The sequence below is a fragment of the Microcebus murinus genome, chromosome 7 (assembly GCF_040939455.1).
Source record: "Microcebus murinus isolate Inina chromosome 7, M.murinus_Inina_mat1.0, whole genome shotgun sequence".
NCBI classification, from domain to species: Eukaryota; Metazoa; Chordata; class Mammalia; order Primates; family Cheirogaleidae; genus Microcebus; species Microcebus murinus.
The window spans coordinates 45445568-45460906 of record NC_134110.1 but is presented as its reverse complement, the minus strand read 5'-3'; the positions used below and the strand labels follow the sequence as shown (position 1 = coordinate 45460906).

Sequence of the window (15339 nt, the reverse complement as noted above, 5' to 3'; positions counted from 1 at the left end):
TTGTGTAGGATTTAGCAAGAGATGTTTAATAGTTCGTTGAAGACACCACTGGGTTGAAACAGAAGTGAAGATGTAAAGGCCCGAAAAAGCCAGATGATCACGGGCCTCAGGATAAAAGCATCATCTATCTGGTATTAAAAATCCTAAAAGGAATAGATAGAACTACAGTGGTAACACTCACACTGGTCCCCATGTGGCAAGGTATGGCCTGGTCTCCATGGTGAAATTTGCTGTTACTGCCACTCTCGTGCCTGCTGGGGACAAAGCTGGGTGTCTAAGAAGGGACAATTGAGAATTCTTCAACTGGGCAAGTGCCTCGATTGCCTATTACAACATTGAAGCTCACAATTGGTGGACGGTGGACTTGAAGGTGAACCGACTTTTTAAAATAAGCATGATGGCAAAAACTATATTTGGGAAAAGGACTAGGTCCCTAACATAACCTTTAGCATGGCGATCACATATGTAGGATTTGGGATTTAGCTGTGACGAGCTTCAGACCTCGGCCCTGCCGTTTGCTTGCTGTATGATCCCGGGCAACCAAAAAGCAGTTGAGTGCGTACGGTTTGCTCCAAGAGCGGTTCCTTTTTCCATAGCCTGTGGTAACTAAAATATATACTCTTTTTCCTCTAGTTCCTGGCCCAACACTGGAAACTTTTGTGGGAGCTGACATTAACACCATTCTTATCACAAACCTCCTCAGCGGAATGGATTATAATGTGAAAATATTTGCCTCCCAGGCCTCCGGCTTCAGCGACGCCCTGTCAGGCCTGGTGAAGACATGTAAGAGCCACGGTGGCCCCACGCGGCCCCACACAGGCTTTTGATGCTTTGCTTTCCCTGTCGCTTGTATCTCAGCCCCTGCTTCCCTTGGGCGGTTGGTTTTTCTTTTCCTCAGCGTTGCCCTTTCTGGATGGGGTTTCCTGGAAAGAAAGGTGTGCTCTCTACTCAGGGTACTTCGAAGTCCTGGTTGGCAGGCGGCATGTCAGCACCTGGCTTTCACATAGGCTTGACCATTGCAGATAGGATTTCCTTCTGGAAAATCTTTGTTGGCATTTTCCAAATGAGGTGAAATTTTCCAAACAGCCTGTAGCCTGACATGGCCAACGTGAAAGTTTGGCCAGGGAAAAGTTTGTCTTTTCTCAGAGCCGTCGCTGCACCCACTTGCACGCACACATACACACACACACACACACACACACACACACACACACACACACCATCCACCAAAAAGTACGTGCCACGCCAGCCACTCCAAAGACTTTCTTCTCTACTCTTTTAAGGGTTTTCATGCTGCCTGCCTACCATCTGGGACTTCTCATTGGCATACACCACTCCCAGACACCCCTGGAATACTACAGTGTTTTCCAAACTCCAGCATGTATGTTCCATATTCTTGAAGTTTGTTACACCTCCGCACCATCTGTTTAACGTATTTCTTCAAATCAACTTACAGTGTTTGACCTAAATACTTTTCAAAACTCATATAATTAGCCCAAACAGATGGTTAGAATTTTTAATACACGTTAAAGATAATACATAAATGACCAAAATAAAAATGGTTCAGCTGTGTGCTAATTAAAATAATTCTAGGTACTATCAACAGTATCTACCCCACTCTTGAGAATGAGAGCCATAGTAATATTAAAAGATTAACAACATTTCCATTATGTCTACTTTGCTCTTCTTTTTTGTTTAATCCATGGCTATCTCATTGGCTGATAAGCACATACTGTATTTGCTTTTTTATTATAAAAGTATTGTATGTTTATTGTGGAAAACTTAGAAAACAGATAAATAAAGAGGGAAGATTAAAAATCACCCATAATTTCACTATCCATTGCCTCTGTTCTTTTTCCTGTGAATATAGTATATTTTCTTTTTCATTTACAAATATCACAGACAATATCATGCATAGTATTTTGCAACCTGTTTTCTCAAGTGGTAAAATTAGTTATCTTTTGTACACTAACTTATTACAAGTGGATGGATTTCCCACCTCTGAGTATGGAGCTTTGAATGGAAATTTTACCATAAATTCATGTCAGACTTGGGGACATTTGTAGCATTGTCTCAAGTGGGATACAGCTATATTTCTATTTCATTATAGGGTTCTTGGGTGTGACCAATCTTGAAGCCAACCAGATTGAAATGACCAGCTTGTGTGCTCAGTGGCAGATGCAGCGTCATGCCACAGCCTACAGGATAGTTATAGAATCCCGCCAGGGTAAGTACAATCCACCACCTATGTTTCTGTTAAGCACTTGTGTACTTGGTTCTATACAGATCACTGTGGACAACACACAAGTAACATTAGGCAAGAGCCTTTTTTGAGGAAACAGTTTGTATGGTGGTCAATCATGTAGCATATGGAGTCAGACTGGCTGGTTATGGGAAGAAAGGAAGGGAGGAAGGTAGGGAGGAAAGAAGGAAGGAAGGAAGGAAGGAAGGAAGGAAGGAAGGAAGGAAGGAAGGAAGGAAGGAAGGAAGGAAATAGGGGAGGGTTTTTCTCATCTGTTAATGGATATAATTATAGTGCCTTTTTTTAGGGTTCTGTGAAGCACAAGCTGAGATAATTCTTGAAATGCACTTGCAACAGTGCCTTGCACACAGGAAGCACCCAAGAAATGTTAACTGCTATTGGTAGGAGCAGACAAAAAGCCAGGACTAACATACATTAAAATTGTATGGACATAATGAGTGAGGTGTGCACCATCTGGGGGATGGTCATGATGGAGACTCAGACTTTTGGGGGGAGGGGGGGCAATGGGCATTTATTGAAACCTTAGAATCTGTACCCCCATAATATGCCAAAATAAAAAAAAAATTGTATGGAGCACTATAATTTTGGTATTCACTCCATAGGGATCAGGTATTTGGTATTTGCTCCATAGGAATCAGGCTTGAATTTAATGTTTTCCTTAGTGTTTGTTTTGGGGGAGAATAATTGGTGAACAACAAACTCTCACTCTGGAAAAGGTTTAATGCATCTACACCATGATGAACAAGTCCTTCAGCCCTATGGTTCACAAGTACATCTAAGATTTGGGACTTTGTTCCAAAGTTGAAATGCTAAAAATGTCTCCTTGTCTTCATTAAAAATATCAAGAACAACAACAAAAGGTTGAGTCCAGGAAAACAAAATGAGTATCATCTAGGACCTTTTAATCCTCTTTTCATATGTTCACAATGAACAATATTCAGAAGATTAAATCAAATAATGAAAATTATTTTTATCAGATCTGTATAAATAGTAGAAAAGATATGTCTTGTTATTTTGTGGGGATTACAGCAAACACTAGAGAATCCCAGATGATTTTTCTTTTATCTTCCAAACTCAGTAGTCAAATTATTTAAAATTTACTCCATTCTTTCTAGGCAAATGATCCTGGTTCTCCCATTTTAAAAAAAAGTACAAAGAGCTAATTATTTTAGGTATGGAAAACTTGGGTTTAGTAGCCCATATCCCTGGCTACTACATTTGAAATCCATAAATATTGCTTTCAATCTGATCCATAAGGTAGAAAACATAGTTTAAGAAAGTACTGAGAGCATTTGGAAATATGTCCCTTGTAGAATATGAGCCGACATAGGAGGAACATACTAGAAGAAATTCTCACCAAATCTAGCCAAGAGATTGTCCTAATAGACCTGCTGGGCCACAACTTCCTTGAGTCCCTGTGTAGCAAGTCATTATCCCTCCAGCTTGACGTGGGCTAGACATAAGGGAGTAGCTCTAATCTGGAATAAGCATTGAGGAGGAGAAAGTCAGGGCAAGTCACACGGATTTTGTGGTTGTGTTAAATATGATTTATGGGACGCCTAAGCAGAAGTAGATAAAGCATATGCAACTATTTGAGAACAACTACAACATCTCAAGGAGTTATGTTTCATATATCTCTACAAGTTATACGTTGATATGGAAGAGTTGACATTTAGTGGTATTTGTTAAGCTTTAAAAAACTACTAAGTGTAATAATCACACTCCCACACTACCCCGCAATATTTTCGTATCATTTAAGAAGTTGAAATGAAGGGACTTGGGTTCCTATGGCTATTCATTGCCTTTTGTAAAAATTATAACTATATACATTGACATAAAGGTGTATAAAAACTGGCTTCATCAATGAAATTAGCAAGATTTGTAAGTACTTTTTATTAAATTTTTAAATTGATCATATTTGCAAAGCAGCAATGAGATTTTTATCATAGCATATGACTGATTTGTGTGATACCATTGAGCCAGTAATCTATAACGGCAATAAACTCTTTCTGAAGCCAAGATCTTTGCTGGCAAAGAACATGAGTCCACATTTGCTTTTTATCTTCAAGTTAAGTTAACTTGTACTCCCTCAGTATTATTTTTTAAGCTGCCAGAAACCTTTCGACTAAGACTTTATAGTTTCAATTAAACAGGAATGAACAAAAGTGTTGTTCAAATTACTTCTCATCAACATTCATAGCTGAGAGATTTATGAGCAAAATTAGCCTACATCTCCTTCACCAGTTGTCTTACTGAATATTCTTTATCAACTGGACAGCAAGAGATTATAATTGACAACTTTGAAAAGGAATGTTTGGTGGGGGAATAAGTGTTGGGGTGGCAGTGGGGAATGCATTTAGATATTTTAACTTACACAATTTAGATCAAGGAATATTCTTTCTACTTTGGAATGGGGAAGAATTAGGTGGAGTTTTACAGAGAAATGTGGTCACCAACCTGACTTACTGCTTTTAGAGGAACTGTAATAAAATGCCCATTCTTCCACGTATTGGATATATATGCTGCCCCTGCAAAAATTTTAGTCCTTCCACTCCAGTTAAAGGAGATACTAGGGAGAAATGGGACCCAATTCCTCCAGCTATTAGAAAAAAAGCTTTATTCTTGGTTTATCTATTTCTAAGTGCCTCTGTCAAATTCCTATAGTTTGACAGGTAATTTTTCCAGTTTTTCCCCCATATATGTGCCATGGCCTAATCATGTGTACTTTTATTCTGAGATGAAATCAGTGGAAAATTCTCCGCTATAACCACAACTGATGGTCAACTTTCTTCTCTGGGCTTCTGTTTCTGTAAAATTATTTCATTTGAGGTTATTAACTGAGGCAATACTCCAAAATGTCCAAAGTTTCTGTTTGAGTACAGTAGCCAGGCTGTATCATTCAGGTCTGTTTGTTATAAACACAGAAACCTAGATGAAAGGAAGTTCATCGAAAGGGTCAATGTATTGGATAATATATTGAGAAGTCCAAAAGTCTCTACCTTCAGACGCATCTGGATCTAGGTGTTCAAGCAATGTCTTGGAGATAAAGTCCTGTTCCATTTTTCTGCTCTGCTCTCCTCTGCCTTCATTCTCAGCCAGGTTCCGTGAGTCAGATCCAGAATTATACCCTCCCAGCTTCCAGCTTAACAGTCTGGTGAAAGGAGAGCTTCTCTTTCTCAATAGTTCCAACAGAGGTCCAGGGACTGAGTCATATTGGCCTGGTTTGGGTCACAGGCCCCTAAATCTGTCATTGAGTTCAAGGGCATGAAATAAACCAGCTGTCTGGACCCGGTTGTCTCCCACCCCTCTATCTGGTGGTGGTGGCAGTGGGAGGTGGAGGTGGTATTCAATCCTCCCCAAGCCATAAAGACCAAGAGTAGGAAGGGATGGATTCAAAACAAGAGGAATTAGATGCAAGACAGTCAAAAACAACAGATGTCCTCTACCCATGTAAATATTATGACATTTTTATGGCCAAGAAGGAAAATAAAAAAGATTACCAGAAGGACAAGGTCCTCTCAGGAAAGACTGAAATAAAATCTGCTTTTGAGTCAGTCATGGACTTGCCAAATTAAATTGTAGGCTTTTGGTTAATTCTAGGACAGAGCAAAGTGAGAGACTTTGGTTGATCTTGGGTAACCCTGTGAGAGCACCACCCATCACTTCTGCATATGTTCTGGGGCTCTGTCCCTCTTGCCCCCGTTTTTGAGTAAACTTGGGACCTAAGGTTGGAAGTAGTGTTTCACTTCAAGTGCATGTATTTTTTATGCCATGTGGACTCAAATACTTCACTTCCTCCCTGATCCTCACAACTTGGTGGACTTCTTTATAGCCTACTTAGAAAAAGGCTCAGAGGATACTCCACTGTTTTTCTCTATTTAGATATTGAGATGTCAATTTTGCAGTATTATTAATTGTCAAAGATAGAGAAATGCAGCATAGCGGAGAAGCTAGCTTACCAAGGACCAAATTAAAAAAAAAAAAGGAAGAAGTCATATGGAACAAAACCTATTCTCAAAATTAAACTTTTTGAAGCAGTGACATTATAATTGGGGGTCAGGGTATTTGAGAGACCCGGGAAATATAAATATCAGAGTAGTTTCATGAGTCGTGGATATCCTTTGCGTGTGGACCTCAGTATCTACCTTTAGGACATTTTGGTAAGTCAAGTTGGTGGCATTATTATCAGTATAAAAAATAATAATTCAGAGAATATATTTAGCCTTGCTTCATAAGAATGAGTACACAAATAAAAGCAGAATTTTTTTCCCCCTGTTCCAAAAAAAATAAATTAACTTTCTGCTTTTGGCATGAAGGATTGAGGAAATTAGTCATCATTTGATCAGTTTAAATGTTTTCCTTTAAGGCAAAGCCATTAGACCTGAATTGCACATGCCAAAAGCAACATGGATACACACCATTCATGTAGCCCCTCTTTGCTAGTATTGGGAATCAAACTGATACTGTTTGCTATTAATCTTACATTGCTTGTTCTAGTTTTCTAATATATTTAATAGATGTTTTTTAGTGGTAAAATCTATTTATCTTCTATTTTCAATGGTCTTTAAATGCATAGGTATTCTACATGAAGTAGGAAAAGGACAGAAAAATATATTGCTAGAATTGATTCCTGGAGAGTCTCTGGAAGCTTTTGTCAAGATAGGAGTAATATGATCCATGCATAGGATTCAGGCAATGTTCGTGTTGCATGTGCTCACAGAAGTTTCCGGGATGCTCTAAAGGGTGGTTCTGTGTTAAAAAGAAACAGCTATTGTGGGATTCTGTCAAACTCCTTTCACAGTAATATGTCATTTCACAAACACTTTAACAATTTTTTAATTTCACCATTTTACATAATATAGGGGTAAGAAATGCCTAAAGTAGACACTATTTCATTCTGAAAAATAAATTAATAAAGATTATATTATAAAGTTTATTTCTGAAACTCCTTAATATCCACAATATATAAAAATAAATTTAAAATTCCATTTAACAAATAGCTTTAATTTAATTATATTTTTAAAGGTCAGGATTTGTCCATAGACAAAATTTAAAATAACATATATCATGTTTATTCTGATATATACATATTGTAATGCATATATATTTAGTTTCAATATATGCATATTAAAATATAAATTGAAATATAGGTTTGATATGTGACATATAGGTAAAGGTTATTTGACATTTTTGCATTTTGCATTAAGAAACAACTGATCTGTTTTTAGATTTTCTATATTCTGTTTATTTTTAATAAACTCCTCTGCAAATAACATTTTGAAGGAATGGATAGTTCTTTTATAAGCACTAGATATTATGTGTAATATATTTAATCAATGCAGTTTTTAACTCTAGTTTTTAAATTTCTGGAAATAAAGCTTTATAAGGTTTTTTTTTTTGTTGTTGTTGTTTTGAGACAGAGTCTCACTGTGTTGCCCAGGCTAGAGTGCTGTGGCGTCAGCCTAGCTCACAGCAACCTCAAACTCCTGGGCTCAAGCGATCCTCCTGCCTCAGCCTCCCAAGTAGCTGGGACTACAGGCAGGCGCCACCATGCCCGGCTAATATTTTCTCTATATATTTTTAATTGGCCAATTAATTTCTTTCTATTTTTAGTAGAGACGGGGACTTGCTCTTGCTCAGGCTGGTTTCGAACTCCTGACCTTGAGCTATCCTCCCGCCTTGGCCTCCCAGAGTGCTAGGAGACGTGAGCCACTGCACCCAGCCCCTATAAGGTTTTGATTAAACAGATGTAATTTATGAATCAGAAGATGAATCTAGAGGGAAATTTGAATAATTGTTTTCACAGTAGCAGTGATTCTTCTTTTTGACCAGTTATCCATTGTGGCAAAAAAAAAAAATACTCTATGCCTATGAATAAAACCCAGTAATTAAAGCCACCAAAGTAGGCTATGTCCAAAGGAGTGATTACAACACTGAGTCATAGAGATTCCTCATCTAATCTCTAGCCATCTTGTTTGCATATTTACTATGTACTTAGCACCTCTTAGATGGCTTCATTTTGAAAAATTATATATTTAATTTATATTGTTTTATGATATATTAGTAGAAATTAAAGCAACATCCTCTGAGACTAGGCTTTTGAGTTTTAAATTCATGGGGATAAAGTGAAGTTGGTTAAGGGGTACAAAACACAGGTAGACAGTGGCCCCCAACCTTTTTGGCACCAGGGACTGGTTTCATGGAAGACAGTTTTCCACAGATGGGGTGGAGTGGCGGGAGGTGGAGCTCAGGAGCTGATGCAAGGCTGGGGAGTGGCTGTAAATTGTAAATACAGATGAAGCTTCGCTGGCTCTTGGGCTGCTCACCTCCTGCTGTGCGCCCCGCTCCTTCCTAAGTTTCATGGAAGGCAATTTTTCCACAGATGGGGTGGGAGGTGGAGGGGGGACAGTGAAACTCAACAGCCAGGTCTCTGACAGGCCACGGACCAGTACTAGTCCACAGCCTGGGGGCTGGGGACCCCAGAGATAGAGGAAATAAGTTCTAGTATTTGATAGTACAGTAGGGAAATTATAGTTAAAAATAATTTTTATTGGGCCAGGCACAGTGGCTGACACCTGTAATCCTAGCACTTTGAGAGGCCAGAGGCTGGAAGATCACTTGAGACCAGGAATTTGAGACCAGCCTGGGCAACGTGAGGCCAAGAGTTTATGACCAGCCTGGGCAACATAGTGAGACCCTGCTTCTATGAAAAATAAAATAAAATAATTAATGAGGCATGCTGCTGTGGTGCCATGTACCTGTAGTCCCAGCTACTCAGGAAGCTGAGACAGGAGAATCACTTTAGCCCAGAAAATTGAGGTGACAGTTAACTCTGATCGTGCCACTGCACTCTAGCCCCGGTGACAGACTGAGACCCTGTCTCAAAAAAAAAGAATTATTTTATATTTCAAAATAGCTAGAAGAATTGTAATATTCCCAACACAAAAAAAGATAAATGCTTGAGGTAATGGCAACCCCAGTTTCCTGATTTGATTATTACATATTGTATACAGGTATCAAAATATCACAAGAATCCCCAAAATATGTACAACTATTATATATCGACAAAAATACCTCAGTTCTGCCACTTAGTGTAAGGAAGGACTTGGGGAAGTTCTTAACTTTTCTGACTTTCAGTTTCTTGTATTTAGATTGGGGATAATTATAAATGTTTTAAGGATCAAATGAGTTCATACATATGAAATCCTTAGAATATTGCCTGGCACATGATAAAGCACTTATTAAAGGTTGGCAATTATTAGCTTTGTTACTGTTGTTATCATTTACCAAACACAGAACCTGGCATATAGTAAGCCCTCAAGAAATGATGAATATGATTAATCCACCTTTTCTAGACTCCAGACCCAGGGCCAGTACTAGTTCTTTAAGGAGAGGCACAGCAATTTTGCTATGGATGTGGTAATGAAGAAAGGAGCCAGCAGTGAGTCAGGTCTCCCAAGTTCTTTGTGCCTCTGCCATGGTGGAGAAAAAGAGAAGATGCTATGGGAATTGGCTGTCTATGACATGTCTCCTCGGTAGACAAAAAGAACCTCGGAACACAAAAAGAACCTCGGAACCAGGAACTGGGAGGCTGAGCTGTATTCCCTCAAGCCACTTAAGCACCATGTCTTTTTCCATCAATTATTATTTTAAAAGAATAGAAAAGGATTTTCAGAGTGGATGCAAAGAGTTGGAGGGCCTGCTCTGAACTCCCTAGAAGTCTTCTTTGTGAAAGAGACCATGGAAGTCGGTTAGAAGTCAAGGCTGAGAGGGTGGATATTGGGTAGTCTGGGGACTCTTGGTGGTCCCAGTGCTGCTCCCAGCTCTTGCTTGCAGTTGTGGCAGCTTTGCATCCAACCTGGACACTTGGATGAGGCTTCTGAAACCCTGGAAACCTACCTCCTGGACTGAAGGCATGAGGACTGCCTAGAATCCTATAATTCATTACACTATGCCTGTATCTTTAGACCACTGCCTATACGGGCATCCTCTTGAATGGTAATGAGTTGTATAGAGACAAAAGAATGTATCCTTTTGTGTTGATTTGTAATCATTTGACTGTGTTCTGGAGAATCATGTTGAATAAAAGGGAGTTCATATATTTTTAAAATAATAAATACCCTCACATCCACACCTGTCCAACAGATCAATGAACATGCGTGCATATGATTGTGTGCATCAATAGTTCTTCATTCAGTAGAAGATTGACCACAGGAGTCTTGTAATAGTAAGTTTTGTTTTTGAACTTGTAAAATGTGATTTTTTTGATCGAAAAAATCAGTGGATATCTGGACTCTTTGGAAAAAGATACAATACTTTAAACAAGTATAACTCATTCTGGAGTTAACTGATGTATGTGTATTAAGCATTTTAGGAGCAAATCATGTACAGATGGCTGCTTTTTAAAATAATTTCATATGCATATATTTTGTTTTGTTTTTATCATAGACACACAAAAGAGAGAGTCCACTGTGGGTGGAGGGACAACCAGGCATTGCTTCTATGGCCTACAGCCTGACACAGAATATAAAATCAGTGTTTATACAAAGCTCCAGGAGATCGAGGGACCTAGTGTGAGCATAATGGAAAAAACACGTAAGTCAAGTGTGTTCTCTCCTGATCCCCTTCCCCATGAACAAACGGTATTTTAGGCATCCTGCTTTGGTTAAAAACCTTATTTCATTTAGAAAACTATTAGCTATTGCTGCCCAGGACTGTATGCAATGCAAGTTTTGCTCCTCTTATTCCAGCTCAGAATTCACTGCATGTGGACCACTGATGTCATCAGGTTGGGTTTTTTTTCCCATCCTCCATATATGTTCCACAAGGGACTATAAGGCCACATAATAGCAAAGCTCTTGAAACAATGACTTATATTGTGATCCATATCCATAAGGAACATTTGTGGTATGCAGAGTGTGAAATGGGGTTTAAGGGCTGGGTTCTGACATTAAAACAATGGCGTAGTACCACAGCCACGAGGGTGGGAATGGAGCCAAGATGTTCCAGCTGGCTGACCCTAGAGTTATTGCCTGCTTAAGAGGCTCTTGCACTTTTTCCAAGCTGGCTTCAGATCTGATGCAATGAAGGAAAAGGCAAAGTATAAAATTAAAACAAAGCACTTTTTACATGTTCCAAAGAGCAAGGAGAGTGTCAACTTTTCAGAATGACTTTTAATCAAGCATTCCTGACCCAGGGGCCACAAACAATAAAATGGTTTGAAATATAATGAATTCTGGTAGATACTTGTGTGCTTAACTCTAAATCTTGAACTTAAACTTGAAATTCCTGGGGATTTGTGCCTGAACAGGTAGTGGGAAATGGGCCTTCTGGGTAGCCCCTCTATCATGTATATGGCATTCAGAAAGAACTACTGCCTACGTAGAGACCTTTCAACCTTTCTGGAGTATGCAGAAAAAAATCTTCTACGTGTGACCTTTAAAAATAGAGGGTGAAATTAATTATCATAAATTGAATCATCTAAGTTTTTTATAATATAAAGACTTTATTTTGAAACACTGACATATTCAACATTTTATATTACACATGTATTTTTAAGGTGTAGTTTACATACCATAAAATTTAAGTGTCATTGTAAATATACAATTCAATGATTTTTAGTACATTTAAAGAGTGGTATAACCATACTACAATCCAATTTTAGAACATTTCCATCAACCCAAAGAATCTGTGCTGCCCATCACAGTCTCCTGTCCCACCCCTAGCCTCAGGCAATCTATTTTTTTTTTATTATACTATTTCCTTTTCTGGATATTTCATATAAATGGAAATAAATAATATGTAGTCTTTTGCATCTGGCATCTTTCATTTAACATATGTTTTTGAGGTTTATCCATGTTTTAGAACATTTTAGTAGTTTATTTCTTTTTATTGCTAAATGGAAATCCACTTTATGGTTTGTAGATCATATAATTTTGAAATTAATAGTGGCCTGGCTATACACATAATTTAGAGTCAAACAGGTTTGGTGCTCCGCCCCTTTCTAGCATTGGGCAATTTGAATCTCTGAGCTTATTTTTGCTCATTAGTGAAATAAAATACCTACTCTCGTAATTCCAGTGGTGGCAGATCCAATTAAAGAGTATCTGCTGAAGAGCTTTTCACCTTGTATCTCATTAAACAAGTACTCTTTGTCATCACCATTATTATTTTCTTGGAAGTCACTGACTGAAAGCCATGGGGATAGATCTCACTATCAGACATGTCTTCTCTGGGCTACACTTTATTTTTAAATTTTAAAGTATTTTTTGAAAATTCAGAAGATCCTGCAACACAGAGCTCATGTATCTTCACGAGCTCATGCCAATCTACCGGAACGGACTAACTGCTGTCTTCTTGGACAGTGTATGTCCTCTCGAGTTTGCTACCACTCCTTGATGTTTAGGCTAAGTTCTTTGCTCATATTCATTACTCTCCTGACCCCTAAAATCATTTGCTTTTGGACTCCATGTCTACTTCACCTCCCCCAACCTTGACTTTCCAACTGTTAACCACCAACCTAGGGTCAAAATTCCAGTTTGGATAGCTCTGTTTGATGTAAATATTTTCCTTGTGTTGGAGGCATCTGTCTTGTAGCTTCCACCCATTGGCTCTAGTTCAACCTTCTGAAACAATGCAGAGCAAGACCATTCCCTCTTCTGTGTGACAGCCTTTCACATCCTAAAAGACAGGGACCATCTGTATGCCACATACGAAATATAAACATGTGTCACCAGTTCACTGTGGCTCTTCTTACCCAAGAGATTCTTTGGCCAGATGTTCTACCCAAACATATTGATCTGGCTGCCATAGTTTCTCATTGATTTGCTTCTTGATTTATTGACCTAACTTAGGATATGCCTCCATTTTCTGTGTTAATTAAGATACACTATTATTAAGAAGACTGGCTACTTTCCCAGATTTTATGATGAATAAATATGGCTTCAGAAGCATTTTATACTTATTAAAAGAAAGTTTTGTAATGCTAATTGTAATACGAGGATTTCTCAATTATTTTTTATTTTTGAAACTTTCTAGCTTTAAAAAAATGCCTTTAAAAATAACAGTGACATATATGCATAATAGTACAACAGAAGTGTATAAAGTACATCAACTTCCCTCTTTATTCTTCCTTTCTAGAAATACGTATTTTTACTACCTTGGTTTCCTTCACGAAATTTTGCCATATCTATATAGATATCTTTTATTTTTCACAAATTGCATCATGCCATTGTATTCTGTGACTTGCTTTATTTCACATAATAATTAATCTTGGATATCTTTTCATTTGGCAATATTAATATATAGTTAATTCTTTCTTTTAATGTTGAATCATTTTACTTAAATAACTTTATTTTATTGGATCTTAGAATTGGAAGAGACCTTAAAACTCACGCTCTTTCAACCTTTCCACCAATGAAGAAACTCTCTTTACAACATTCTCAACAAATGCTCCATCCATCTGTCTGAGCTCAAATACTTCTCGCTAGGTGGTGTTCAACTATCTCCTGAGGCCGGACATCACCTCTGTGAATGGCTATGATTAGTAGAGTGGTTTCCCTGAATATTAAACTGGGATAGTGAGAAGAATTTTCTTAGTTTTTCTTAAATTATTAGTGTCAAACAGAAATTAGAAATGAGTACATAATAAAATAATATTTTATGCTTACCTAATGACACCATAACTTCCTGGTGCTTTTCCATGTGAGCTGGTCAAGTCCTTAAACCAAACCACACCTCGGCATAGTACATGGACTTCTCATCCCATATGATCTAGGTTGAAAAGATCCTAGCATACTTTAGCCTGCCAATGTTTATATTTGGTCCTCAAAACCAAAGCACGGTTTTTGGAGATAATCTGAGTAGAACAGAGAGTAAATCAGATTCTACTGGAGACCAACATCCTGGGGGATGCAGGGTGGGAAGGGGGCAAAGTGCTATTGAGCAAGGATTGATGGTCAATCCTTAGCGAGGCAGAATGGAAATGAAGTTTATTGTGTATATGAAAGTAGCCAGATACTAAATTTGAAGTGGGTTGGCAGGATGCCTGCCTTAAATCAACCTTAGATCCACTTTGTAGTTGACGGTTTGATTGCCTTGACTCCTGCTGGGTGAGCTGAATTGTGGCAAAATGGCATCGAAGGCCTTCAGTCTGAGGCTGAGGGCTGGATGGGGTCAGATTTCACAGGCTGTGGCTGATTTATAGTAGTTCTTAAATTGTCAAAGAAGACAGTTGTCAAAATCATTGATTCCTCTGAATAACTATTGCTCCATAACCTCCCACTCTTCCCTACAGATGTGATGGGTAGTTGATGTTCTTTCTTCCTTTCCTTTACAGAGTCACTTCCTACTCAACCACCAACTTTTCCTCCAACCATTCCACCAGCAAAAGAAGGTAAAACAATAATGCAATAACAATGTCAATGTTTAGGTTGGTTTTGTTTATTTGTACATTTAAAACCAAGGTGTTAATAACAGATATTAATAGTGATACCTATTTTTCTCCTTCATACAAATGCATGTCAACCATGATGGGCCTTAAAAATATCCATTTAATAATAAACTCTGTACACAAAGAGTGGATTTTCTAACAGAGCTGCTTAATATTGATTTCATTAAAAATATCAGAGTAGTAAATGTTCACCAAGGAAGAATTAGTTACGTAATTTGTAAGTGAAAATCCAGTTTATAATTCTGTAGACAAGGTAATGGTTTCCCAGCTAATGGCTGAAATGTCTCTTTCAGTTGTTTTTTTCTGTCCTCATTATGGCAGTTCCTTGTTACCTGTTACCTGAGTTATTAGGATACCTTTTTAAAAAGCCTCCCAACAAATGAATGATCCATAATTATTAAAAAAATTTTGTTAACGAACATTTATTCTCAAAGCTATTATGCTGGACATGGGAAATACAATAACAATACATGGTTGCTGCTTTTTGCTTATTTTCAGTATTGAAGAGAAATAGGTGCTTACCTAGATAATTACCAGTCAGGGATATGGATTATAAAATAGAGGTTATACTATGGTAGCCCAGAAGTGGGAATGTTAATGCTGCTACAGGTTAATGGCTCATAAA

At 38.0% G+C, this 15339-nt stretch overlaps 1 protein-coding gene across 3 annotated transcripts in view; it reads left to right on the top strand.

Moving 5' to 3' along the window:
- Positions 1 to 15339, top strand: part of COL14A1 (collagen type XIV alpha 1 chain) — a 202419-nt gene that overhangs the window by 100488 nt on the left and 86592 nt on the right. For all 3 annotated transcript variants that reach the window (XM_012753817.2, XM_012753816.2, XM_012753819.3), the window contains exons 22-25: positions 634 to 783; positions 2111 to 2227; positions 10712 to 10858; positions 14601 to 14657. In XM_012753817.2, the coding sequence (XP_012609271.1) occupies positions 634 to 783; positions 2111 to 2227; positions 10712 to 10858; positions 14601 to 14657 (471 nt within the window). The remainder of the gene's footprint in view (positions 1 to 633; positions 784 to 2110; positions 2228 to 10711; positions 10859 to 14600; positions 14658 to 15339) is intronic.